Here is a 26,729-nt window from a genome sequence, read left to right as displayed (position 1 = left end):
AAGGGCTCCTTAAGGACTCCCAAACCCCACAAGGACCCCATAAGGACCCCATAAAGACCCCATAAGGACCCCCAAACCCCATAAGGACCCCATAAGGACTCCAAAACCCCACAAGGACCCCATAAGGACCCCATAAAGACCCCATAAGGACTCCATAAGGACTCCGAAACCCCACAAGAACCCCATAAGGATCCCTTAAAGACTCCGAAACCCCATAAGGACCCCATAAGGACTCACAAACCCCATAAGGGCTCCTTAAGGACCCCCAAACCCCACAAGGACCCCACAAGGACCCCATAAGGAGGGGCTACATCCCCTTTCTACCTGCTCTCACCTCCCCATATTTCCCCCTTCCCGGCATCCAGGCTTCAATATCAAACTTGCGATAAGCTGGGAGCCCCAACTCCTGCGTCGGCATATCCAGGACCCTGTGGGGTATGAGATAACGGTGGGGGGGGGTCCGTTATTAGGACAATGATTTAAGGGTAAGGGTCCAAACCGAGCCCCCCCCCCCCCATTTAACCTACCTGTAATGCAGCCCCAGCTCTGCATAGATCTCCTTCTGCAGCCTAAGGAACTCGTCCAGCAGCATCTCACTCTCAGCCCCACTCTCTGCTGCCGTCACCCCAAACATCTCCACCTATAAGGGATACAGGGTGGTCCCAAAACGCCCCCCACCCCCTTTATCTGCCCCCCCACCATATCCCACCTTAGTGAACTGATGGACTCGATACAGGCCCCACGGCTCTCGACCCGTGTCGGTCTCTGCACGGTAACAAGTGCTGGAGCAGACAATCCTTTAGGGGGGGGGTTATAGAATGGTCAGATGGGACCCCCCCCCATGTCCCACACCCCCCCCCAAAGCCCCCATTGCCCCCCATAGCATCCTATTCCCCCCCAAGAGCCCCCATCCCCCCCAAAGGACCCCATACCCCCCACAAGCATCCCATCCCCCCCTGCAGCCCCCCAAAGCATCCCATCCCCCCCCAAGTACCCCTATACCCCCCCAAGCCCCCCCACAAGACCCCCATCCCCCCCAAAGCATCCCCTCACCCCCAAACCCCCCAAGATCCCCATCCCCCCCCAAAGCCCCTCTCCCCCCCAAGCACCCCTATACACCCCCAAACCCCCACACAAGACCCCCATCCCCCCCCATACAGCCCACCATCCCCCCCCAAAGCCCCCCAAAAGACCCCCATCCCCCCCCCAAAAGACCCCTATCCCCCCCCACAGCCCCCCTCCCACCCCAAACCACCTCCATCTCCCCCCAAACACCCCCTTCCCCCCCCATAGCCCCCCTTAAAGCCCCCAATACCCCCCCCAAATCCCCCCATATCCCCCCTGCTATTACTGTACCTAATAGGCAGATCCTGCAGCCTCACCGCGTGGTCCATGAAATAACCTGCAATAGAAAAGAAATGGGATAGAAATCGATAGATCTGAACCCATTTTGACCCCATTCATCCCAACTTTGGCCCATTTCCTGTTGTTTCACCCTCATTTTTGGGGTTAATTTGCCCTTTTTTGGGCCCATTTCTCACCTGCAATCCCCACTTCGGAGGTGCCAGCCAAGCAGAGGTCCTCAAAGCGAGTGGGGTCAATGCAATATACAGGGGATGGGGTGGCATTGGGCTGCATCCCACAGCCCTCCTATAGGGGGGGGGGGTTAAATAGGGGGTTGTTAAATGGGGGGGGGCATAGGGGGGGTCATATAGCAATGAGGGGGACAATAGGGGGCAATAGAGGGGGATGGGGGGGTACTTACAAAGACAGCACCACGTAGAAGGTCGGGGACAGTCATGGGTAGGAAGCCCTGTGGGGTAATGAGAGATATATGGGGATCTATGGGGGGGGGATCTATAGGGGAGAGGCCTATGGGGGGGGGGACCATATGGGGGTGGCTCTATGGGGGAAGATCTAAGGGAGGGGGGTTCTATAGGGGGGCTGGCTCTATGGGGGGAGGCTCTATTGGGGGATGGATCCATGGGGGGGCTCTAGGGGGGAGGTATCTAAGGGAGGGGGTGGGCTCTATGGGGGGGGGGGATCTATAGGGGGGGCGGTCAATCCATGGGGGGGGCTATATGGGAGAGGGGTTCTAGGGGGGAGGCTCTATGGGGGGGGGGCTATGGGGAGGGCTCTATTGGGTGGCTGGCTCTATGGGAGAGGCAGGATCCATGGTGGGGGCTCTATGGGGGGAGCTTCTATGGGGGGGACCTATGGGTGGGGGCTCCATGGGGGGGAGGCGGGCTCTATGGGGGACCTCAATCCATGGGGGGGGCTCTATGAGGGAGGGGCTCTATGGGGGAGGGATCCATGGGGGGATCTCTATGGGGGAGGCTCTACAGGGGGTTTTATGGGGGGGGGGCTCTATGGGGGAAAAGATCTAAGGGAGGGGGGTTCTATGGGAGGGCTCTATGGATGGGGGGCTCTATGGGAGCCTCTAGGGGGGAGGCTCTATGGAGGGCGTCTCTATGGGGGAGGTGGCTCTATGGGGGGGGGCTCTATAGGGTACGGGGAGGCTCATAGTGTTCCCCCCAGCCCCATTTCATACCTTGGGCAGCAGTTTGGACAGTACAAATTGCACCAACGCGTGTTGCAGCAGAGCTCCTGCCCCACACAGGTAATAGGAACGGTGACCTGAGACGTGGGACAGCCTCCTATAGGGCAGGGGGGGCACACAGAATGTGGGGGGGGGGCACACATAGAATGGGGGGGGGGGCACATAGGGCTGTCATTGAGCTGGAGGTGACATCAATGAGCCCTATATTAAAGGAAGGGGGGGGGGGTCTCACCTTTGACGGATGATATCCAGCCCCTCCCCCAGCTCCAGGTGTCCCTTAGGCTGGAAGTTGAAAGCTGTAGGGACAGAGGGAGCCTTTGTGAACCCCCCCCCCAATAATCCCATTATCCCCCCCATACTCTGTGCTGGGGATCCCCCTCCCCATCTCCAGCTCCACCCTTACCTGGCTTCTCCCCCACCACCTCCAATACACGGGCCTGGCTCTCATCACCTATAGGCTGCAATAGGACAAGGGGGGGGGGGGGGTCAGGAGGACAAGGGGGGGGGCAGGAGGACAAGGGGGGGGGCAGGGGGTCTTCAGCATCCTAACCCCCCCCCCTCCCCCTGCAGGAGGATAAGGGGGGGTCAGGAGGACGGGGACAGGGGGTCAGGGGGACAAGGTGGGGGGAACAGGGGGTCTGCAGCATCCCAGCCCCCCCCCACCTCTGCAGGAGAACAAGATGGGGATCAGGAGGAGAAGGGGAGGGATCAGGGGGTCTGCAGCATCCCAACCCCCCCCCCCACTTCCTGCAGGAGGATAAGGGGGGGTCAGGGGGACAAGGTGGGGGTCAGGGGGTCTGCAGCATCCCAGCCCCCCCCCATCCCATTGCTCACTGCAGAGGGGTGGGTGCTGTTGGGCAGCTGCAATGCCCGCAGATAGAAGCGTTCATCCAGCCCTGCTTCCTCCGCCTGCAGCTCCTTCAGCTGCAGCCTCACAGCCCGGCCACGATCCCTCAGTGCTGAGTATTCAGGGACCTATAGGGATGGATTAATTGGGGTGGGGGTGGATTAAAGGGGGGGGGGCATTGAGACCCCCATAGCGGCCTCATGAGACCCCATAGTGGCCTCATTAACAACATGGGGCTGATGGAGGGGGGGGGGTCTCACCGTATGCAGCTTGTCCTTGGCGTGGGTGGTCTGTGGGGGGGGGGGAAAGGGGATGAGATGGGGGGGATTAAAGGGGGGAGGGGGCAAAGAGGTGGCATAAGATTGAATGGGGGGGTCAGGGGGGTTTGGGGGGGGGGGTGTCTTACCACCAGGCCATAAACTGCCATGGCCACCTCCTCCTTCTCAGCTTCAAGGCGGGCGATGGTGGAACGCACCTCCTCCAAGCGGGCCCAGGTCTGCAGCTGTGGGGGTGGGGGGGGTCTGTTATGAAGACCCCCCCCACAACCAACACCCCCCCTTCCCCCACCACCCTCATGCCCCCCCCCTCCCGTTTAGCCCCGCCCCTTTTCCCTTAGGCCCCGCCCCCTCCCGTTTAGCACCGCCCCTTTCTTAGGCCCCGCCCCCTTTTCCTTATGCCCCGCCCCCTCCGTTTAGCCCCGCCCCTTTTCCCTTAGGCCCCGCCTCTTTTCCCCTTAGGCCCCGCCCCCTCCCGTTAAGCTCGGCCCTTTTACTTATGCCCCGCCCCTCCCGTTTAGCCCCGCCCCCTTTGCCTTAGGACCCGCCTCCTCCCATTTAGCCCCGCCCCTTTTCCTTTGACTCCGCCCCCTTTTACATAAGGCCCCGCCCTCTCCCGTTTAGCCCCGCCCCTTTTCCATCTGGTTTCACACCCTCCCTTAGACCAAGCCCCCGTTTAGCCCCGCCCCCTCCTGTTTAGCCCCGCCCATTTTCCCTTTGGCCCCGCCCACCCCCGTTTAGTCCCGCCCCTTTCCCCTCTGGCCCCGCCCCCTCCCGTGTAGCCCCGCTTGCTTTCCCTTAGACCACGCCCCCTTTAGCACCGCCCCTTCCCTTAGGCCCCGCCCCTTTTCCCTTAGCCCCGCCCCTTTTCCCTTAGCCCCGCCCCTCACGATGTCTCTCAGTTCTCCCTCTCTCATCGCTCCTTTCCTCCGTTCCAGTTCCCTCGCGGCCTGCACCGGGTTCTCGTTCAACGCCGCCATATCGAGCTGCGGCCTGGCGCTCAGCCCTTCCTTTACGTGCTCATAGAGCCGGCTCCGTTCAGCCGGGACTCGAGGAACGGCTCCGGTTCCCGCTGAGCGTCTCCCATGTACTACCGCCGTTACAGCGCGCCGTGCCGCCGCCAGCGCCCTGGGCGCCGCCATCTTGGCCAGGCCGCAGTCACATGGGCGGAAGTGGAGCCGTTCGGCGGAAGTAGAACGCGAGCCGGAAGTGGAGCTGCGTTCACCCCCTAATACCCTCCCCCCGAAAGACGACGCCACGACAGAACGTTCCGGGCACGCAACGCTTTAATGACCGTAAAATCAAAGATCCCTCGGCCGCCATCACTTCTTCTTCTGCACATGGGCACAGTCGTATTTCCCCCTCACCACGGTCAGCTTCACGCCCGGCAGGTCCTGAGTGCGGCCTCCTTGCACCAACACAACGTGGTGCTCCTGCAGGTTGTGCCCTTCTCCCGGTACGAAACACACCACCTCCTTCCCGTTACTCAGCCGCACCCTCACGCATTTCCTATTGGCCGAATTGGGTTTCTTAGGTTTCCGGATCAGGTTCTTTATCACGACCCCTTTAAGCTGCGGCCGGCCGAACGTGGCCCCGGGTTTGGGAGGCGGATGTTTAGGCCGGCCCTGTCGGTGCATCTGGTTCAACGTGGCCATGGCGGCCGTCGGCTGCATCCCGAGAGCTGCGGGGATAAAATGGGGCTATTAGAGGCAACGTAATGGCTCAGAGAGGATAGGGAAGGCGGTACGCACCGCTATAGGGCAGCAAGGCCGCGCTCCTGAGCACAGCACGGAGCGACATCACGAAGGACCCGCGGGGGGACACGTAGTGACGGTTCTCCCCACGGCACGGAGCCCCGCAATGGCGGCTCTGCAATTCACACGGCCGCCATCTTACCGCGCTCCTCCGCGCCGTGACGCGCTGTGATTGGTCAGCGTCCACGCCAATCTCTCTCTAGCTATCCTGCGATTGGCTGAGCTCTTCCATATGCCCGCCGCTGTACGGGGGCTGGGTGGGACCAATAGTATAAAGGGGCGGGGCTTGTTGCTAAGGGAACTGGGGGGGGGGCGGGGCTTGTTGCCAAGGGAACGGGGGCGGAGCAAGGCCCGGCGCGGCGCCTTTCCAACATGGCGGCGTTGGCCGAGTGAGAGGAGCGGGGTCCGGCTGGAGGGGTGAGTGGGGCCTGGGGGGGGAGATATGGGGGATATATGGGCGGGGGGCTTCAGGAGGCGGAGCCGTGAAGGATCGAGGCCTCATAAGGTTGGGGGTGGGGGTAGCGAGTGAGTTCACGGGGTGGCCTGAGCCGGGCGGGGGTGTGTGTGAGGTGCGGAGATAGTGAGGGGGGGTGGGAGGGGTCTGTGTTTCTTTAGGCCTTTGGCCATTAAAAGTCGTTTAAATTTGGGGGTCTGGCCTTCATTATTGGGGGTCTGTCACTCCTTATGGGGGGTCTGTCACTCCTTATGGGGTGTCTGGCCCTCCTTATTGAGGGTCCAGCCCCTATAGGGCCCCTCCTTATGGGGGTCAGGCCCTCTTTATGGGGGGTCTGGCCTTCCTTATGGGGGTCCGGCACTCCTTATTGTGGGTCTGGTCCTCTTTATGGGGTCTGGCCCTCCCTATTGGGGGTCTGGCACTCCTTGTGGGGGTCCAGCCTTTCTTATTAGGGATCCGGCCCTCTTTATGGGGGATCTGGCCTTCCTTATGGGGGTCTGACACTCTGTATGGGGGTCTGGCCCTCTGTATGGAGGTCTAGCCCTCCTTATTAGGGGTCCGGCCCTCCTCATAAGGGGACTGGTCCTCCTTATTTGGGGTCAATCCCTCCTTGTTTGGGTTCGGCCCTCCTTATGGGGATCCAGCCCTCTTTATGGGGGATCTGGCCTTCCTTATGGGGGTCTGACACTCTGTATGGGGGTCTGGCCCTCTGTATGTGGGTCTAGCCCTCCTTATTAGGGGTCCGGCCCTCCTTATTAGGGGTCTGGTCCTCCTTATTGGGGGTCGATCCCTCCTTGTTTGAGTTCGGCCCTCCTTATTGGGGGTCTGGTCCTCTTTATAGGGGATCTGGTCCTCTTTTTGGGGGTCCAGTCCTCCTTATGGGGGTCTGGCCCTCCTTATGGGGGTCCAGCCCTCTTTATGGGGGGTCCGGCATTCCTTATGGGGGTCTGGCCCTCTGTATGGAGGTCTAGCCCTCCTTATAAGGGGTCTGGTCCTCCTTATTTTGGGTCAATCCCTCCTTGTTTGGGTTCGGCCCTCCTTATGGGGATCCAGCCCTCTTTATGGGGGGTCTGGCCCTCCCTATGGGGGTCCGGCACTCCTTATGGGGGTCTGGCCCTCTGTATGTGGGTCTAGCCCTCCTTATTAGGGGTCCGGCCCTCCTTATTAGGGGTCTGGTCCTCCTTATTGGGGGTCGATCCCTCCTTGTTTGAGTTCGGCCCTCCTTATTGGGGGTCTGGTCCTCTTTATGGGGATCTAGCCCTCCTTATTGGGGGTCTGGTCCTCTTTATGGGGTGTCTGGTCCTCTTTATGGGGGTCCGGCACTCCTTATGGGGGTCTGGCCCTCTGTATGTGGGTCTAGCCCCTCCTTATTAGGGGGTCCAGACCCTCCTTATTAGGGGTCTGGTCCTCCTTATTGGGGGTTGATCCCTCCTTGTTTGAGTTCGGCCCTCTTTATGGGGGGTCTGGTCCTCTTTATGGGGGTCCAGTCCTCCTTATGGGGGTCCAGCCCTCTTTATGGGGGGTCCGGCACTCCTTATGGGGGTCTGGCCCTCTGTATGGAGGTCTAGCCCTCCTTATAAGGGGTCTGGTCCTCCTTATTAGGGGTCCGGCACTCCTTATAAGGGGTCTGGTCCTCCTTATTGGGGGTCGATCCCTCCTTGTTTGGGTCCAGCCCGCCTTATGGGGGGTCTGGCCCTCCTTATGGGGATCCAGCCCTCTTTATGGGGGGTCTGGCCCTCCCTATGGGGGTCCAGCACTCCTTATGGGGGTCTGGCCCTCTGTATGGAGGTCTAGCCCTCCTCATAAGGGGACTGGTCCTCCTTATTTTGGGTCAATCCCTCCTTGTTTGGGTTCAGCCCTCCTTATGGGGATCCAGCCCTCTTTATGGGGGGTCTGGCCCTCCCTATGGGGGTCCGGCACTCCTTATGGGGGTCTGGCCCTCTGTATGTGGGTCTAGCCCTCCTTATTAGGGGGTCCAGACCCTCCTTATTAGGGGTCTGGTCCTCCTTATTGGGGGTTGATCCCTCCTTGTTTGAGTTCGGCCCTCTTTATGGGGGGTCTGGTCCTCTTTATGGGGGTCCAGTCCTCCTTATGGGGGTCCAGCCCTCTTTATGGGGGGTCCGGCACTCCTTATGGGGGTCTGGCCCTCTGTATGGAGGTCTAGCCCTCCTTATAAGGGGTCTGGTCCTCCTTATTAGGGGTCCGGCACTCCTTATAAGGGGTCTGGTCCTCCTTATTGGGGGTCGATCCCTCCTTGTTTGGGTCCAGCCCGCCTTATGGGGGGTCTGGCCCTCCTTATGGGGATCCAGCCCTCTTTATGGGGGGTCTGGCCCTCCCTATGGGGGTCCAGCACTCCTTATGGGGGTCTGGCCCTCTGTATGGAGGTCTAGCCCTCCTCATAAGGGGACTGGTCCTCCTTATTTTGGGTCAATCCCTCCTTGTTTGGGTTCAGCCCTCCTTATGGGGATCCAGCCCTCTTTATGGGGGGTCTGGCCCTCCCTATGGGGGTCCGGCACTCCTTATGGGGGTCTGGCCCTCTGTATGTGGGTCTAGCCCTCCTTATTAGGGGTCCAGCCCCTCCTTATTAGGGGTCTGGTCCTCCTTATTGGGGGTCGATCCCTCCTTGTTTGAGTTCGGCCCTCCTTATTGGGGGTCTGGTCCTCTTTATGGGGGTCTGACACTCTGTATGGGGGTCTGGCCCTCTGTATGTGGGTCTAGCCCTCCTTATTAGGGGGTCCAGACCCTCCTTATTAGGGGTCTGGTCCTCCTTATTGGGAGTCCATCACTCCTTATTGTGGGTCTGGTCCTCTTTATGGGGGCTCTGGCCTTCCTTATGGGGGTCCAGTCCTCCTTATTAGGGGTCTGGTCCTCCTTATTGGGGGTCCATCTCTCCTTATTGGGGGTCTGGCCCTCTTTATGGGGCTCTGGTCCTCCTTATTAGGGGTCTGGCCCTCCTTATTAGAGGTCTGGTCCTCCTTATTGGGGGTCCATCACTCCTTATGAGGGTCCGGTCCTTCTTATTGGGGGTCTGGTCCTTCTTATTGGGGGTCCGGTTCTCCTTATGGGGGATCTGGTTCTCCTTATGGGGGTCTGGTTCTCCTTATGGGGGATCTAGCCCTCCTTACTGGGGGTCTGGCCCTCCTTATGGGGGTCTGGCCTTCCTTATAGGGCTGGGTGAGGGCCTGTAGGTACAGCCTGCAGTCCTGCTTTCTGTTCATGTCTTTTCAATGTTTTTCAATGGGACGTGCCTCTTGTATGGGACGTGCCTCTTATATGGGATGTGTTTGTTGTCCCCTGGATGGGTTGAGTTGGGCTTTAAAGGAGTTGGGTTTATGTCAGTGCATCACCAGCGCCGTGCTGTTGCCTTTGGTTGACTTTACCAACATTACTTGTGTTCTTTTGGGTGAGCTTCTTGCAAGGCTTTCCTTTGCTTCTGTGATGTAGGTTGGGGTCCTACGCTGTAGGTTGGGTTCTAGGTTGTAGCCTTGGTTGTAGGTTGGGTCCTAGGCTGTAGGTTTGGGTTCTAGGCTGGGTCCTGTGCTGCAGGTTGGGCTCTGCACTGTAGTGTTGGGTTCCGCATTGTAGGTTGGGTCCTGGACCTGTTGATCAGATGCTATATGGATCCCTATGAAGCTTTATGGAGCTATGTGGATCCCTATGGAGCTATATGGATCCCTATGAAGCTTTATGGAGCTATATGGATCCCTGTGGAGCTATATGGATCCCTATGAAGCTATATGGATCTATATGGATCCCTATGAAGCTATATGGATCTCTGTGGATCCCTATGAAGCTGTATGGATCTATATGGATCCTTATGAAGCTATATGGATCCCTATGAAGTTATATGGATCTATATGGATCCCTATGAAGCTATACGGATCTATATGGATCCCTATGGAACTATATGGATCTATATGGATCCCTATGAAGCTGTATGGATCTATACGGATCCCTATGAAGCTGTATGGATCTATATGGATCCCTATGAAGCTATATGGATCTATACGGATCCCTATGAAGCTATATGGTTCTATACGGATCCCTATGAAGCTGTATGGATCTATATGGATCCCTATGAAGCTATATGGATCTATATGAATCCCTATGAAGCTATATGGATCTATATGGATCCCTATGAAGCTGTATGAAGCTATATGGATCCCATCTGAAGCTTTGGGCCCCTTTTAGGGGGTAGGTGTTATCCCAGCATGGCTTTACCCTGCTGTGCATCGTTATCCTTATGTTCTGGATGCCTGTATTGAATAAAATGGGTGCTCAGAGGCCAACAGGAAGGTGATGGGTGCATAGAAACAGCAGTTTGAGGGGATGCTGATGGGTTTTATCACCTTAACACGGAGCAGGGCTGCATTCACCTTCCTTTATGCATTGAATAAAGGCAATGGGGGTGGTGGATGACGTGCAGCTCCTCCACCCCAGACCATAGGGAGCAACACAGAACTTGTTTGTCCGACCTGCTGGAGGGGTTGGGTAACCCCTAATGGGATCAGCGGGTAAGTTGTGGGTGTTTTAATGCTTCCTGCCCCAAAAAAAGGCACCTGGGTGATGTTCCATGCTGTGATTAAACCACTTATAGGGGGTAAAGGGGGGTGGGGGGTAAGTGTGAACCGGTGCTGCAATGGCATCCTGCTGGTTAAGAGCACTCCCTCCATTGCAAGGCATGCAGCAGGTGGGGATTAAGTTACTTCTGGGTCAGGGTTCTGTTGGAGGACTGCTGATACACTACAGAGCAGCAGTGTTATCTGATGCTGCCTGCAAGGGGCTCTATGTGCCCACCCTCCCCACCCCCCCATCCCAGTGCTGCATGCTTGCTGCTGTGCATTTGCTTTCTGCATGAATGCTTTCTGCTGCCCTAGGCTGTTCTCCTCTCGCCCTTCCCACAGCGGGTTCATCTGACACCAGAGAGCTCCCGATGAGAGGCAGAAGGAGAGGGGAGCCTCCAGCTTCAAGGAGAGGCTGGAAGGAAGCAGCAGAGCCAGCCAGCATCTATTGCTCTTGAGGATGGTAAGGGAGCCCTGCAGTCTGTCATGGAGCAGAGGGAGCCCTGCAGTCTGTCATGGAGCACACAGGGAGCCCTGCAGTCTGTCATGGAGCACACAGGGAGCCCTGCAGTCTGTCATGGAGCACACAGGGAGCCCTGCAGTCTGTCATGGAGCACACAGGGAGCCCTGCAGTCTGTCATGGAGCAGAGGGAGCCCTGCAGTCTGTCATGGAGCACACAGGGAGCCCTGCAGTCTGTCATGGAGCAGAGGGAGCCCTGCAGTCTGTCATGGAGCAGAGGGAGCCCTGCAGTCTGTCATGGAGCACACAGGGAGCCCTGCAGTCTGTCATGGAGCAGAGAGAGCCCTGTAGTCTGTCATGGAGCACACAGGGAGCCCTGCAGGCTGTCATGGAGCAGAGGGAGCCCTGCAGTCTGTCATGGAGCACACAGGGAGCCCTGCAGTCTGTCATGGAGCAGAGGGAGCCCTGCAGTCTGTCATGGAGCACACAGGGAGCCCTGCAGTCTGTCATGGAGCAGAGGGAGCCCTGCAGTCTGTCATGGAGCAGAGGGAGCCCTGCAGTCTGTCATGGAGCACACAGGGAGCCCTGCAGTCTGTCATGGAGCACACAGGGAGCCCTGCAGTCTGTCATGGAGCAGAGAGAGCCCTGTAGTCTGTCATGGAGCACACAGGGAGCCCTGCAGGCTGTCATGGAGCAGAGGGAGCCCTGCAGTCTGTCATGGAGCACACAGGGAGCCCTGCAGTCTGTCATGGAGCAGAGGGAGCCCTGCAGTCTGTCATGGAGCACACAGGGAGCCCTGCAGTCTGTCATGGAGCAGAGGGAGCCCTGCAGTCTGTCATGGAGCAGAGGGAGCCCTGCAGTCTGTCATGGAGCACACAGGGAGCCCTGCAGTCTGTCATGGAGCACACAGGGAGCCCTGCAGTCTGTCATGGAGCAGAGAGAGCCCTGTAGTCTGTCATGGAGCACACAGGGAGCCCTGCAGTCTGTCATGGAGCACACAGGGAGCCCTGCAGTCTGTCATGGAGCACACAGGGAGCCCTGCAGTCTGTCATGGAGCAGAGGGAGCCCTGCAGTCTGTCATGGAGCACACAGGGAGCCCTGCAGTCTGTCATGGAGCACACAGGGAGCCCTGCAGTCTGTCATGGAGCAGAGGGAGCCCTGCAGTCTGTCATGGAGCACACAGGGAGCCCTGCAGTCTGTCATGGAGCAGAGGGAGCCCTGCAGTCTGTCATGGAGCACACAGGGAGCCCTGCAGTCTGTCATGGAGCAGAGGGAGCCCTGCAGGCTGTCATGGAGCACACAGGGAGCCCTGCAGTCTGTCATGGAGCACACAGGGAGCCCTGCAGTCTGTCATGGAGCACACAGGGAGCCCTAATAGAGCACTGCTGGGATGTCACCTGTGTGTATGCAGCTGGAAAGGGAGAAGTTGGATCTGCAGTTCTCTTGTGGCTCTGGAAACTGAGATAAGGGGAATTGGAGCTCAGGTTTCAAGGCACAAATGGGAGCAGGGGTGGGGGGGAGCAGCCCCTCTGCATGAGACTGAGGCTTCTGGGCTGTGTGTGGCTGTGCTGTGTCCCACTGTGCCAGTCCATAGAGCTGTAGGGATAAGGTAATGGGCAGAGCCAGCACCCAAAGGCAGTAAGGGAGTATTACACAGCAGCAATAAGGTGCTCAGATAGGCTTAATGAGGGGCAGATCCACTCACCTGTTGTTTCTCCTTCATCTTGTTGGCTCTTTGAGCACGAATGCACCAATTCTTTTCCTTAAGGTCACTTCCAACCCACTCCATGCTGTGATTCCTTGGCTTTCCAATGCTCTGAAGGCCTCTTTGCAGGCAGCTCCCTCCCATAGAAGCCAGCATTACGTGCTGAGCTGATGCTCCTCCTCATCAAGCAAAGCAGGAGGAAAAGAACCAGGAATAGATCCCCAGAAACCCATGTTAAGTCCTTCAGCACTGAGTCATCGCTGGGCAACCCCTCAGGCTGTTACGTGGGTGGAAGAAAAGGGAAAATGGAAGTGGATTTCTCACTCCCAAAGCCTGAATTTGCTTGGAAGAGCCTTATTCCTGCCAGGGGAATCTATGTGGGTCCTTGGATCCCTCTTAGGGTCCTTATTCCTGCCTGGGGAACCTATTTGGGTCCTTGGATCCCTCTTAGGGTCCTTATTTCTGCCTGGGGAACCTATGTGGGTCCTTGGATCCCTCTTAGGGTCCTTATTCCTGCCTGGGGAACCTATTTGGGTCCTTGGATCCCTCTTAGGGTCCTTATTCCTGCCTGGTGAATCTATGTGGGTCCTTGGATCCCTCTTAGGGTCCTTATTCCTGCCTGGTGAATCTATGTGGGTCCTTGGATCCCTCTTAGGGTCCTTATTCCTGCCTGGGGAACCTATTTGGGTCCTTGGATCCCTCTTAGGGTCCTTATTCCTGCCTGGGGAACCTATTTGGGTCCTTGGATCCCTCTTAGGGTCCTTATTCCTGCCTGAGGAACCTATTTGGGTCCTTGGATCCCTCTTAGGCTGTCTCAGCCCCACTTGGCCCTGCCCAGCCTGGCAGCAGCACATCTTCATGCTCTTTGAAGGTTGTGCAAAGCCAGCCCAGCCAGTTCCACAGCAGTTGCCTCTGTGTCTCACTCAGCATGACAAACACCTGCTGGGTGACATCCCATAGCTCTGGGGGCGGGGGGGTCTTATGCCCCAGCTCTATATATATTGTGTCTATACAGCTGCTTTCAATGCAAGGGGGGGGGGGGGTGTTCATTGATGGGACCAAAACCACGTTGGGTTTGGCCTGCAAGGCTGGGATTGGCAGGACTTTATTCTGCTAATTTTGGGCCAGGTTCTGAATGCTACGGGGGCAGAAATTCCTTTGATGTGCTTTTATCTTCCTATGAATTAATGAGAGCGTTTCACAAGGCTCCGAAATCGCTGCTGGGGGCTCTTTTGTGCTCTTGGCAACTGAGTGGAACCAGCTGGTGGATCTCTGGGATCACAGCAGCTTTTGATGGCTGCAAATGGGAGGTGTCAAAGTGTTCTGCATCCCTTCCAGAAGGACAAATGGCTTTTGCCTCTTAGATTGGGTGAGATGCAGCAGCTCCAGCTTGTTTCACATCAACATCCTGCTCAGCTCTCTGCTGGCTCCCAGCTCTGGGATGGAGCCCTATGGAGCATCCTGGTGTCCTTTGGTTGAGCTTTGAGCCATGATCCTCACCATTAATAAAGGCTCATAGCCCTGGGATGAGCTCTGGAGCCCTATGGAGCATCCTGGTGTCCTTTGGTTGAGCTTTGAGCCATGATCCTCACCATTAATAAAGGCTCATAGCCCTGGGATGAGCTCTGGAGCCCTATGGAGCATCCTGGTGTCCCTTGGTTGAGCTTTGAGCCATGATCCTCACCATTAATAAAGGCTCATAGCCCTGGGATGAGCTCTGGAGCCCTATGGAGCATCCTGGTGTCCCTTGGTTGAGCTTTAAGCCATGATCCTCACCATTAATAAAGGCTCCCAGCCCTGGGATGAGCTCTGGAGCCCTATGGAGCATCCTAGTGTCCCTTAGTTGAGCTTTGAGCCATGATCCTCACCATTAATAAAGGCTCCCAGCCCTGGGATGAGCTCTGGAGCCCTATGGAGCATCCTGGTGTCCTTTGGTTGAGCTTTGAGCCATGATCCTCACCATTAATAAAGGCTCATAGCCCTGGGATGAGCTCTGGAGCCCTATGGAGCACCCTGGTGTCCCTTGGTTGAGCTTTAAGCCATGATCCTCACCATTAATAAAGGCTCATAGCCCTGGGATGAGCTCTGGAGCCCTATGGAGCATCCTGGTGTCCCTTGGTTGAGCTTTAAGCCATGATCCTCACCATTAATAAAGGCTCATAGCCCTGGGATGAGCTCTGCAGCCCTATGGAGCATCCTGGTGTCCCTTGGTTGAGGTTTGAGCCATGATCCTCACCATTAATAAAGGCTCATAGCCCTGGGATGAGCTCTGGAGCCCTATGGAGCATCCTGGTGTCTCCTCAGCAGGTTTTTGTGCTGCTGTAATTGACCCAGAGCTCCCATTGCTAGAAGAACTTGCAGGACAGGAGTCAGCACTTATGGCCAGATCCAGCCCCTGCTTTCAGGCTGGGTGAGGGACCTGGAAGTGTTATAAAGGAACACCCACAATAGCAGAGACTGCAGCGGAAAGGCCGATGGGTTTTCCACCTTCCCCTTTGCTGTCCTTCCCTGTTTCCACTGCTGGGGCACTTTGACTGGCTGCTTTGTTTCAAATGTTGCTGCCTCATTGGCTCCCGGCTCAAATCTCTTCTATTCCTGCTCCACTTCTTACAAGCTTCACTGTTAACCCCTCCGAGGCTCCGCAGCTGCTGATCACAGCTCTTCTCCTCCTTAAAGGATCCTTAAAGCAACGGAGCCACTTCCAGCCCTGGAAAATGGTAATGGCAGCATGGGATGGAGGTGGGCGCCTGCAGGGGGGTGATATGGAGCCAGGATTAACCTGTTCTTTAGGCTGCCTTACCTTGGAGCGAGGCTTGCAGCACTCAACGTGGTGCTTGGCACGGCTTCACCCTTCAGTTCCCATACCCCTGTGTGCTGTGCTGACGACGGAGGGGGTGTAAAGCTGCTCTGTTCACTGTACCAGCACTAAACCCATACAAGAAGGGGACAGGGTGAGAGCCCACCTGCCCCACTCACCCCATCTGCAGTGCTGGGGTCCCAGTCTGGATCCAGAGGCACTGGGAAGCTTGCAGAGTCAATCCCCCCCCTTCTATGCTGGTGTTCTTCAGCCCTATCCCCTCCTTCCCCCCTCAAAGCCCCTTTTGCAGCAGTTTTCCTTCCTTTTTCCCCCCCTTGTGGCTTGCAGGAAGCAGGATGGTGATGGTGAGTAACGCAGAGTCTCGCTGATGTATTTTGTTAATGAGTTTCAGGCAGGGTTTGGCAATGGGCTGAGCACGAAAGGGGAGGAAGTTTCTTTGCTTTTCAAGCCCAGGGTGAGGCTGACTGTGCTGGAAACATGCAGAGCAATGGGGGCACTTTCCACTTTGCTGCTGGAGCAGGTTGTTTGCCTTTCTATGTGCTGAGTTGATGCAAGCAGGGGGACCCTCATTGCCCTTATAGCACTGTTTGTATGGGAGGCAGAGCTTGATTTGAGCCCATAGGAAAGGGGAATAATTCCTTCTGGACCGAAGTAGGAGGTTGAAACTGAGGACCCACATCTGTGCTGTGTTGGAATTGGACTTTCCATAAGGTTTTATCCCTTTGGAACAGACTTCCTGCTCTTCTGCACCTGGTGCATGTGTTGTGAATAGGAAGGACTGGGTGCTGTTGTGAATAGGAAGGACTCGGTGCTGTTGTAATGGAGAAGAGGGAAGTTTGAGAGCAGCAGAGGAAATCAGTGCTTGGTAGACTCCTCCTCTATCACCCTTCCACTCTTTCCACTATAGAAAGGTAAGATTGGGCTCCCAGCCTATGATATAGAGTAAGGCTGGGGAGCTTGCCAGCAATGGGGGGGGGGAATATTCTGCTCTATTTTAGTGTACTCCCTGCCTGCCAGAAGTGTTGGTTAATGGCTGACTAATTAAACAAAGCTGAGATAAAGGGAATGTGACCTGGGTTTGGACAGGGCTGAGGAATGTGCAGAGCTCCAGGAGAGGCACAGGGGGTGGATTTTAACCCTTCCCATCCCTATGAGCAGCTAAAACGCTGCTCTGATGTATTGGACTGAGGGGTGGGGGTGATACGAGGGTCCTCCAGCTGTGCCAATGAGCCCCCCAAGTGGTTCCCTTTGCCTCCATATCATCCAGATATGGGATTTCTACCCTTGGGTTCTTCTTTGGGGGGGGGTCATAGGGAAGAACTGAGGGGTGGGGGTGACATGAGGGTCCTCCAGCTGTGCCAGTGAGCCCCCCAAGTGGTTCCCTTTGCCTCCATATCATCCAGATATGGGATTTCTACCCTCGGGATCCTCTTTGGAGGGGGGGGTTCATAGGGAAGAAGTGCTTTTCCAAGGTGGAATTGCAGAGCAGGTGCTTTGAGGATGGAGGGAAGATGCTGGGACTTGTACAAGTGGCAGCAAGGGGGAAATCAGAGCAAAGCAGGCACATAAACAGCCCTGGATGCACACACTGCGATGGCTGCAGCCTGCACTGCCCATGGGGTGAAGGTTCCCTCTCTCAGCAATGCAGGCTGAAGCCATTTGAGCTCCAATCAGCCTCTCCTGCTGGGATCACACTATGTCAAGGCAAAGAGCACAGCCTGATGGGTTAGGAGGTTTGTTTGCAGCTCAGCTCACACCCAACTGGCTGCCCCTAAGGAATGCTTGGTGTGGTTCAGGATCTGGCCCCGTGGTGCTGGTAAATAACATGGAGCTGTGTCAGCTCGGGGGCACAGCGGCCTCTGGAGGAGTGAAATACAGGATGGGGGGGGGGTACAAATAGCCCCAATGTGTGCAAGAATGGGCTGGGGTGGAAGCTTTCCCCCTTCCCCATGTGTAAAGGGAGTGATTGGGGAGGGGATAGAAGCAGGGTTTGTATAGGAGAAGGCCAAACTGAGTAAGGAAGGGAGGCGGGTGGCCAGGGGTTGGGATTTCCTGCCTGCAGGAAGAGATTGGCTTTGGAGCCATAAAGTTTCACACCGAGCAGCGTGAAGGAAATTGAATCAGGAGACTTAAAATGGGAGGAAAAAAAAGGGCCACAGTGACACCAGGATGCAACGAAAGTGGGTAGAAGGGGCTCAGAAATCAAAGCCAGCCTCTATGGGAGGATGGGTTGAGTCAATGTGAGAAAGCAAAGGGTTAAACAGAGCGTAAAGAGGGGCCTGAAATATGCCAGGCTGCCTGTGTTTGTTTTACTCCGTGTCCAGATCCTGCGTGGGAGGGGTGTTCTTCCTCCAGCTCCCACTGACAAACAAACAGAACTGGTTTTTCCTCTGCTGAGATGGCAGGGTTGGATAACCACGTGCACACAGTCTGATGCCTCATCCTTGCTATAAGCAGAGCCTGGTGGGCACCGAGGTGACCCTGCTGTGTCCCCTCGCCTTCCTGGGGTCTTCTGTGTGCTCTATACCCTCTTTGATGTGCTAAAACTCGAGTTGATTCTATAGTGAAACCACCGATCTCTGCACTCATATGGGGTTTGGGGCAAGGCTGAAGCATCCAACTGCAGTGTTGGGATGCACTGACAGCAAGAAGCTGCAGCCCAGCAGGAGGAGCTGCCTTCAGCTTCAGCCACTCCAATAGCACCACATGGATGGGACCCCCACCAGGACCCCCACCATCACCCCCTGGATGGGACCCTCACCAGCCCACCATCACCCCCTGGATGGGACCCCCACCATCACCTCCTGGATGGGACCCCCACCATCACCACCTGGATGGGACCCCACCATCACCAGCTGGATGGGACCCCACCAGCACCGCCTGGATGGGACCCCACCATCACCACCTGGATGGGACCCCCACCATCCCCACCTGGATGGGACCCCCACCATTACCACCTGGATGGGACCCCCACCATCCCCACCTGGATGGGACCCCCACCATCACCACCTGCATGGGACCCCCACCATCCCCACCTGGATGGGACCCCCACCATCACCAGCTGGATGGGACCCCACCATCCCCACCTGGATGGGACCCCCACCATCACCACCTGGATGGGACCCCCTTTGCCCCCATCAAAGCCTGCTTTGCAAGGAAAACTCTGTCCCCTTGTGCTGAGCTATGGAGGAGCTGGGCCCACAACAGGCAGCACTGAGGTCACAGCAGCTTCAGTGCATGCTCTGCTATGGCTCTCCATAGAGTTGTTGATATTGGGAAGGGCTCCTGCTGGGCAGCATCAAGTTGTACCTCTGAGCCTGGAAGGATGCGGGCGTTCCTCTGCTGTAAACAAGCCCCCATTGTGCAGAGCTGTTGTGTTTACACCAAGTGAAATGGCTCTGGGGTCCGCCTTGGGGCCAGGCTTCCTCTTCCTTCTGTGCTTGGAACTTCAGGCTGAGTCCCTGCTGCTCATCCCCATCAGGGTGCAGCTCATGGACCCCACTGTGCCCATAGGTGGCCACAGCACAAAGCATTGCTCTCATGGACAGCACCCCTGGGTGCTCCTTTATCCATCACCATTGCGTGGCCTCTGGTTTCTGAGCAGGTATTTGCGCTGCTGAAGGCAGAAGCATTTCCTGACCGTCGAGCACATCCCATGGGCTGAGTCCATCTCCAATTGCTGTCCCATCCGTGCTATGGCTTGAGAGGAACACGGCTCTAAAGCTGGGGGGGACCCTGAGCATTGAGCTCAGCTATAAGGAACCCCCTCAAAACCCCTTTAAAACCCCCCCAAGCAACAGCTGAGCAAACTGTTTCCCTGCCAGGACCCAACACCTGCACGTCCAGCTCTTTGCAGACCGACCTGTTCAGCTCCAAGAAGCAGCACCGGTTCTGCAGCACGAGGCAAAGCCCCAACATAGGAAGGGTGAAAGCTGATGGTGTGTGTGGGCAGAATGGAGCCAGGGAAGCTGGCCAATGCTATGGGCTGGTGGCCAAGGTGAGGCTTGAGCCTTGGCTTTGCACAGGCTTGCCCCTTCTTGGAGCTCCACGTTGTGCCCTGGGCTCTGTGTGTGTATGGGGTGGGTAGGGAGCTGCTTTGGGGAGCATCAGCGTGGATTGTATGCTGCTCTTCACTGCTGGAGAATGAAAGAGAGTGGGGTGGGATGGTGGTGAGCATGGAGAGGTTGGTGACGTGGGGCAGCTTGGCCTTGTGGCTATTGCCTGTGTGTCACAGGGCTCACATTGGATGCCAGGCTGCTCCTCTCTTTGCTCTTTGAGGTCTATAGAAGAACCCAGCTTGTAATTACAGGAGGCTTTTGCTGTGATTTTCAATTGAGGAGCGTCGCATCAAAGCAGGCTGAGCAAAAGGGGGGGGGGGGGGGGAAGGCTTTGCAACAGCAGCAACGTGCCTGCAAGAAAGCAGGGCATGGAAAGCAAATGGGTGTAGAGCAGCCTGGGTGCAAATTGCATAGGAGCAACACAGGCAGGAAGCTGGGCTGCTGCTGGAGGAGAAGACGTGGCCAAACTGATGCTCCTTAGGTCAGCATAGGGCAGCAGCCCTCAGCTTGCATCACAGGGGAGCAGTGCTGGCAGTGGGAGGAGGAGCTGAGTCCATTGCTTGGCCTCTATGTGGGCTGAGGTTGAAGCCAGCTTTTCTTCTCTGCTATTCCAGAGCCCTGGGCTGCCCTGCTGTGCCATTGCATCGCTTACAGGTAGAGACAGAGCAGGCTGAGGCCGTGAGCCGGGGTCTTTAAGCCTAAAGCTTGAAATGAAAGCCAGCAACAGCAAAAACAGGGGGTTGAGCAGCTGATAAAAGGGAGCAGCCCACCCGGTGCGAGGGCTGGGCTGGATGGAGGTGTTTCCTTCTTGGCAAGCAATGCTTTTCCCAGCGAGCACGGTCAGTTCCTGCAGAAGGAATGATTGTTTTACCACCTCCAACCCCTCACTGTGTCCTCTCTTTGTCCCCCCTTCAGGTTTGCAAACAGCTCTAACCATGTTCAGCAAGAAGAAGAAACGCATCGAGATCTCGGCTCCCTCCAACTTCGAGCACCGCGTCCATACCGGCTACGACCAGCAGGAGCAGAAGTTCACGGGGCTGCCTCGGCAATGGCAGGGCATCATCGAGGAGTCTGCCAAGAGACCCAAGCCCCTGGTGGACCCAGTGTGTATCACAGCCATCCAGCACGGCTCACAGAAGGTAAGGGGCTCTGCAGCTTGTTGGTGGGGGCTGAGGGATGATGGAGCCTATATGGGAGGTGTTTGTGCCCTCTCTATGGGGTCCTATGGAGCAGGTAAGGTGGCTGTTTGGTTCCTGAAGCCTTTCAGTGTGTTCCACGACCTGCTGCTTTTTCATGCCCCCATTCCTGCCCACGTGGGAGGAAGGTGGGTGCAGAGCAAAGCTTCTCCCCTTCCTCGCCCTGCTGCATTCTGGAAGCTGGAATAAAACCTAGGGGGAAAAAGCACAAACAGATCAATGCCTCGTCCCTTCCCATCCCATCCTTTCCCCTTTGCCTGTTTCCCTAAGCCACCCTTATGTCATCATTTTAAATCCTGGCTCGTTTGAGGAAGCCCACACCATCTCTATACCCTGGCTCTGGCGTTCACCCTCCTTTAGTCCCCAGCTCTGCTCTACCTGGCTGCTCTCTGTTGGTGATCAGGTACTGATACTATTGGGGCCATCCTGTGCCCCCCTTGAACATGGGTGAGATGGACTTTAGCAGGAGGCAGAAAGAAATCCGGATGGCTTGAACTGCACGAGGAGAGTTTAGGGCACGGTGCTGCCCATGCAAAGGCTTTTGCTTTGCAGGTGACCCTGGCAGCAGTCCCCTTAGCTCAGTCTTGTTCAAGCTGAGCTCAAAAGTGAGCACCAGCCAGCGGAGGGAATGGGTAGTAAAGCCTTATTTGGGCTGCTGGCTTCCAGAAGGAGAAGGGCTTTCCAGGTGCTGCTGGGCAGCATGGAATTGCAGAGTAAAGGTGTACATATCCTTCCTGGAGACCTTGGAGATGATGCAAAGCCCAGGCAGCACAGTAACCCCCTCTTTACTACCCTTCTGCCTCCTCTTTGATAGGGAAGCCTGGCTGTGATAACAGAGGAGCTCTGCTGTGTTGGCCCCCAACCTGGGAGTGAAACCTGCTGCCCCTGGGACCCTTCCCCACAAGCCCCCACTCAGCATTGGCCCATATGGGAGGAGAGATACAGCTGGGTCCATTCCCCAGCACAGCTCCATTTCCTACCCCCTGGAGGGGCTCAGGACACCATGGGTAGACCCTTGAGGCTGTGGGGACACCAGAGCTGGCCTCCAACACCCCCATCTATGTGTGGGACCAGAGCTGCCTTCTTCCTGGCCTCCAACACCCCCATCTATGTGTACACCCCACTTGGCCACCTCCTATTAACAGCTCTCTGTGTCAGCAGGGTAGATCCCATCCCTCCTCCTATCTGTGTGAGCCACCCCCCTCCCCCAACCCCTATCATCACCACCAGGCATTTCATTTTTATTTTTATTTTTATTTTCTTTCATTTTTTTCATTCTTTTCTGTTTGTTTTCTCATGTTCTGTTCGTCTTCCGTCTGCCTCTCGTCCCACGTCCTGCCACAAAAGACCATCGTACGTGGTACCAAAGCCGCCAAGGACGGCTCCCTCACCTGGCTCCTGGATGAGTTTGAGAACATGTCCGTGTCCCGTTCCAATTCTCTGCGCAGGGACAGCCCCCCATTCCCACCCCGACGTGATCAACTCTGCCAGGAGAACGGCCTTTCCGAGGACATCGGTCGCAGCAAAGAGAAGAGCTGCCCTGAAAGGGTTAAAGAGAGACCCCGTGAACGGGACCCACAACGGCCCCGTGGGCAGGAGCCCAGACCCGGGGGTCGCCCACCCCCTCCTGAATACCCCAAACCCCCCCCTGAACGTGATGGCATTGCTGATAGGGACTGCAGCCAACGGGACGAGCGCGTGGTGCGACGGGAGCGCACGGAGCCTTGTGATAAGCGACCTAAATCCAGCTATGGCAATGAAAGCAGCCCTCAGTCCCCCCGTGACAAACGCCCTCTATCTGGGCCTAATATCCGGACTCCCAACATCCCCGTATCCGAAGGGGTGATGAAGACTGCTCAGCAGACGGGACGACCCTTTAATACCTACCCAAGGGCTGAGACCGACCCCGTCCGGGGTGCAGGTGCACAGGTAAAGGCTCCTCTGCTCCCCCCTGCTCTGAGCTGCTTAGCAGGGATCTCTCCTTCCCCTGAGCCTTGGGGGGGGCTCTTCTCACTCTGCCTTGGCCTCCACCTCCTACACCAGCAGCCTCTCCGCTCTGCTTCCTAAACCAACACCAGCTAACGGGCTTCTTCGCTTCATTTAAGACTGTATTGAAGACCAGCAGTGACACAGGGGGGCTGCGTCTGTTCTGTGCTTTCCCCCCTTGGGGCTGCACTATGTCTCCACTCTCCTCTTTTCCTCTCTGGTCTCCGAAGCGACCTCCTGTGGTCATCTATCCCTATTCCTTGCTCCTACAAACCCATCTGGTGCAATTCTGGTCTTCCTTTGGCACCATCCAGCTCTGCTAATGCCCACATGTGGTGGTATCAATGCTATGGGGCCAGCAGTGTCTTTCCATACCATCCCTTCATGTCTCTTAACATCCCTTTCCCTTTATTTACAGGCTGAGCCCCGGCCAGGCCGACCACAGGAGCCAGCAGCACCCAATGGGCCTGCAAGCAGCACCGCCAGCTCCTCCCGACCCCAGCCCCCCGGCCCACCCCGCTCCAAGGTCCCTGAGCCCCCCACTGGCCTCACCCCACACTCCTCTGAGCCCCACCTGGCCCGCCAACCTCAACCCGGCCCCCCACCCCCTGCAGTCGGCCCACAACAGCCCCGTTCACCCCAACGAGAGCCCCAACGCGTCTCCCACGAACAGTTCCGAGCTGCTCTTCAGATGGTGGTTGATCCAGGAGACCCTCGTACTTATCTGGATAACTTTATCAAGATAGGGGAGGGCTCCACCGGCATCGTCTGCATCGCCACCGTCAAGAGCAGCGGCAAGCTGGTGGCCGTCAAGAAGATGGACCTACGCAAGCAGCAGCGGCGTGAGCTGCTCTTCAATGAGGTATGGGCAGCAGAGCAGGGGCTGCACACCAGGGCTCACAAAGCACCTGATATTGGGTATCAGGTTAAGCTTTGGGGCTGCTGCTTGTGGTGTTGATGGGGTTTTACACTGGGAGCTTTGTTTCCTCCCCATGACTCTTCTTGCTGTTCCGGAGACTGATTAATTACAATTAATTACAATCAATGAGCCCCTTGACCACCCACCCCAACCAAAACCCACCCCCAGGAGATGGGTACCCCCAACCCACCCTATTCTACCTGCAGGTGGTGATCAGATTAATTCCAATTGCCCATCAATGAGCCCCTTGACCACCCACCCCAACCAAAACCCACCCCCAGGAGATGGGCACCCCCCAACCCACCCTATTCTCCCTGCAGGTGGTGATCATGAGGGACTACCAGCATGAGAACGTGGTGGAGATGTACAACAGTTACCTGGTGGGCGACGAGCTCTGGGTGGTGATGGAGTTCCTAGAGGGCGGCGCATTGACCGACATCGTAACACACACCCGGTACGTGCCTATGGACCCCCCAACCCCTCCTGACCCCCTTGAGACCCCCCCATCTGACCATCTCCATCACACAGGATGAACGAGGAGCAGATTGCAGCTGTTTGCCTGGCCGTGCTGAAGGCTCTGTCTGTGCTGCACGCGCAGGGCGTCATCCATCGCGACATCAAGAGCGACTCCATCCTGCTGACACACGATGGCAGAGTAAGTGTCACTGCCATGACTGCCATGGTGTGTCCCTGCTGCCACTGGCATCGGGGTCTCCATCAGGATGTCTGGATGGGCTCTGCTGAGTGGCCCTTAGGTTGAGTTGGTTGCCCTTAGGTTGAGTTGGTTGGCTGCCCTTGGGTTGAGTTTGACTGCCCTTGGGTTGAGTTTGACCACCCTTAGGTTGAGTTGGTTGCCCTTGGGTTGAGGTTGGCCCCTCTTGGGTTGAGTTTGTCCACCCTTGGGTTGGGGTGGCCACTCTTGGGTTGAGTTTGGTCCCACTTGGGTTGAGTTGGCCACTCTTGGGTTGAGTTTGTCCACCCTTGGGTTGAGGTTGGCCCCTCTTGGGTTGAGTTAGTCCACCCTTGGGTTGGGGTGGCCACTCTTGGGTTGAGTTTGGCCTCTCTTGGGTTAGGTTGGCCACCCTTGGGTTGGGTTGGCTGCCCTTGAGTTGGGTTGGCCCCTCCTAGGTTGAGGTTGGCCGCCCTTGGGTTGAGTTGGCCACCCTTAGGTTGAATTTGGTGGCTCTTAGGTTGAGTTGGCCACCATTAGGTTGGGGTGGGCCACCCTTGGATTGAGTTGGCCACTCTTGGGTTGAGTTTGGCCACCCTTAGGTTGAAGTTGGTTGCCCTTGGGTTGAGGTGGGCCACTCTTGGGTTGGGTTGGCTGCCCCTGGGTTGAGTTGACAACCCTTGGGTTGAGGTGGCTGAGGGATGGGGGCCCCTCCCTGGGCAGCCTGAGCTCATAGGAAGCATGCAGCTCACTGCACAGTGAGCTTTGGGGTCCCTTTCCAACCCAACCATTTTAGGATACCCCAACCCTGTGATCTTATAGGGTCCATTCCAATCCAACCATTCTGATTACAAAGGAGCCAGAGAAGCTTTTTAGGCTCTTTTGAGATGGATCCTCAACCCTGATGCTCCTCAAGAAGCAGCATTGAGGGGTTGTGAGACACCTGAAGAACCTCATAGGACCCTGGTGGGGGGTGTTGAGCCTGGAAAGGCAGCACAGGGTTCTCATCAAGCTGCCTTCTCCGGCCTATAGGTGAAACTCTCTGATTTTGGGTTTTGTGCCCAAGTGAACAAGGAGGTGCCACGGAGGAAGTCACTGGTGGGGACTCCATATTGGATGGCACCGGAGCTCATCTCTCGCTTGCCTTACGGCCCAGAGGTGAGGATGGAGTGATGGGGTGATGTGGGGCTGTAGGATGGGGGGGGGATGTCACCCACACAAAAAACCCTCCTCCCATGTCTGCAGGTGGATATTTGGTCCCTGGGTGTGATGGTGATCGAGATGGTGGATGGAGAGCCGCCCTATTTTAACGAGCCCCCATTAAAGGCCATGAAAATGATCCGAGACAATCTGCCCCCCAAGCTGAAAAACGTGCACAAGGTAATAAAGGGGGGGGGGGGGGTTTGTTGGGGGGGGGGTGGCTGGGATTGGGCAGCCTCACTCAGAGCCCCTCTGACACCCCCACTCCCCCTCCCCACTCTTATCCCTCAGGTCTCCCCCTCTCTCAAGGGCTTCTTGGACCGCATGCTGGTGCGGGACCCGGTGCAGAGGGCCACGGCCAATGAACTCTTGAAGCATCCCTTCCTGGGCAAGGCAGGACCCCCCTCCTGCATCGTGCCCCTCATGCGTCAGAACCGCATGCGGTGAGGGGCTGGGGGGGGGCTGGGGGGGGGGAGGGAGACCCCCTCTGCCATCCTCACCGTCGCCTCTTAACTGGATTTATGACTGTGCCGCTACTGTGGGGGGCACTGGGAGGGGAGGGGGGGCGTCTGCCCCCCCCACACCGTACTACTGAGTGTGTGGGGTTGGGGAGGGGGGGGAGGTTGGTAGGGGGCAGCAGTGTGGCCATGCAATGGCACCAGCCCTGTCCTTAAGCCTTCCCTGCAGAGCCTTGGGACCCAGGGGCTGCTGGGGATGTTATCAGCACCCTGGGGTCCCTTTGGGCCATCTCAACTGTGTGCCCCCCCCTCACCCCATCACCCCCCCCACCCCACCGCCCCCTCCCCCCCACCCCATCTCCCCCCTTCCCTCCCCATTTTTATTGGTGGGTTGTTTCCCCCCCCCCCCTTCAATCTTTTTCTATCCTCTTGGCCATAGGGGTGGGCCTCTTCCTGTGCCCTATGGGGATGGTCATATCCTCCCCCCAACACTACAGCCCCACGGCCACACTACTGATCCGGGTGTCCCCCCTCCCCCTCCCCAATCTCCCGCCCCCCCCTCCACCACCTTTTTGGTTTGTTTTCGTTTGTTTTTTTAAATACAAAGCTATTTATAATGTCGTTTTTGTAACGCCACGGTGCTGGGAGGTCCCCCAAAGCTGCTATGGGGGCCCCCTTGCAACAGATTACACGTGTCCTTTTGGAGAGCCGCTGTGTCCCACTGTGGTTTTTGGGGGGGGGGCACCGTCATGGATGGGATGGTGGGTACTGGGGTGGGGGGGACGTACCTGAGATCACCCTTAAAGC

General features: G+C 57.0%; 3 protein-coding genes across 10 annotated transcripts; 1 reads left to right on the top strand and 2 right to left on the bottom strand.

The window, feature by feature from the left end:
• Window positions 1-275: 275 nt before the first annotated feature.
• On the bottom strand, window positions 276-4,846 carry SARS2 (seryl-tRNA synthetase 2, mitochondrial). Its single transcript, XM_085535872.1, has 13 exons — window positions 4,573-4,846; window positions 3,814-3,909; window positions 3,668-3,697; window positions 3,395-3,535; window positions 2,964-3,018; window positions 2,793-2,856; window positions 2,552-2,657; window positions 1,766-1,813; window positions 1,542-1,650; window positions 1,357-1,402; window positions 710-797; window positions 528-640; window positions 276-428 (listed from the first exon to the last, which is right to left on the bottom strand). The coding sequence occupies exons 1-13, from the start codon at window positions 4,822-4,824 to the stop codon at window positions 308-310; spliced, it is 1,269 nt and encodes a 422-aa protein (XP_085391998.1). The 5' UTR covers window positions 4,825-4,846; the 3' UTR covers window positions 276-307.
• Window positions 4,847-4,950: 104 nt separating this feature from the next.
• On the bottom strand, window positions 4,951-5,581 carry MRPS12 (mitochondrial ribosomal protein S12). The gene is made up of 2 exons (XM_015850869.2): window positions 5,434-5,581; window positions 4,951-5,363 (listed from the first exon to the last, which is right to left on the bottom strand). The coding sequence occupies exons 1-2, from the start codon at window positions 5,480-5,482 to the stop codon at window positions 5,005-5,007; spliced, it is 408 nt and encodes a 135-aa protein (XP_015706355.1). The 5' UTR covers window positions 5,483-5,581; the 3' UTR covers window positions 4,951-5,004.
• A 168-nt stretch (window positions 5,582-5,749) lies between these two features.
• Window positions 5,750-26,629, top strand: PAK4 (p21 (RAC1) activated kinase 4). Of its 8 annotated transcripts, none has more exons than XM_085535869.1 (9): window positions 5,750-5,853; window positions 20,409-20,632; window positions 22,037-22,618; window positions 23,094-23,537; window positions 23,915-24,048; window positions 24,123-24,249; window positions 25,297-25,422; window positions 25,510-25,644; window positions 25,756-26,629. In XM_085535869.1, the coding sequence occupies exons 2-9, from the start codon at window positions 20,429-20,431 to the stop codon at window positions 25,909-25,911; spliced, it is 1,908 nt and encodes a 635-aa protein (XP_085391995.1). In that variant the 5' UTR covers window positions 5,750-5,853; window positions 20,409-20,428; the 3' UTR covers window positions 25,912-26,629. The 8 variants fall into 8 exon arrangements, with proteins under 8 accessions (XP_085391995.1, XP_085391997.1, XP_085391994.1 ...); XM_085535868.1 differs by lacking the exon at window positions 5,750-5,853 and adding an exon at window positions 10,817-10,915; XM_085535864.1 differs by lacking the exon at window positions 5,750-5,853 and adding an exon at window positions 15,202-15,334.
• The last annotated feature ends 100 nt before the right edge of the window (window positions 26,630-26,729 follow it).

This window comes from Coturnix japonica, unplaced genomic scaffold, assembly GCF_054131305.1.
Source record: "Coturnix japonica strain WE unplaced genomic scaffold, WE-NBRP24 Scf204, whole genome shotgun sequence".
In the NCBI taxonomy this organism is placed as follows: domain Eukaryota; kingdom Metazoa; phylum Chordata; class Aves; order Galliformes; family Phasianidae; genus Coturnix; species Coturnix japonica.
The sequence above is the reverse complement of the archived record's forward strand: the minus strand, read 5'-3'. Positions and strand labels throughout refer to the sequence as shown.

Excerpts from the sequence above, each read along its gene's own strand:
- SARS2 (XM_085535872.1), bottom strand. The coding sequence starts at position 4,824 with ATGGCGGCGCCCAGGGCGCTGGCGGCGGCACGGCGCGCTGTAACGGCG. Across the intron at positions 1,651-1,765 it reads TTCTACGTGGTGCTGTCTTT|GAGGGCTGTGGGATGCAGCC; the intron begins GTAAGTACCCCC and ends CCCCCCCTATAG. Across the intron at positions 798-1,356 it reads CTGCAGGATCTGCCTATTAG|GATTGTCTGCTCCAGCACTT; the intron begins GTACAGTAATAG and ends CCCCCCCTAAAG.
- MRPS12 (XM_015850869.2), bottom strand. The coding sequence starts at position 5,482 with ATGTCGCTCCGTGCTGTGCTCAGGAGCGCGGCCTTGCTGCCCTATAGC. Across the intron at positions 5,364-5,433 it reads GGCCTTGCTGCCCTATAGCG|CTCTCGGGATGCAGCCGACG; the intron begins GTGCGTACCGCC and ends TTATCCCCGCAG.
- PAK4 (XM_085535863.1), top strand. The coding sequence starts at position 19,411 with ATGCTATGGGCTGGTGGCCAAG. Across the intron at positions 19,433-20,408 it reads GCTATGGGCTGGTGGCCAAG|GTTTGCAAACAGCTCTAACC; the intron begins GTGAGGCTTGAG and ends TCCCCCCTTCAG. Across the intron at positions 25,423-25,509 it reads GCTTGCCTTACGGCCCAGAG|GTGGATATTTGGTCCCTGGG; the intron begins GTGAGGATGGAG and ends CCATGTCTGCAG.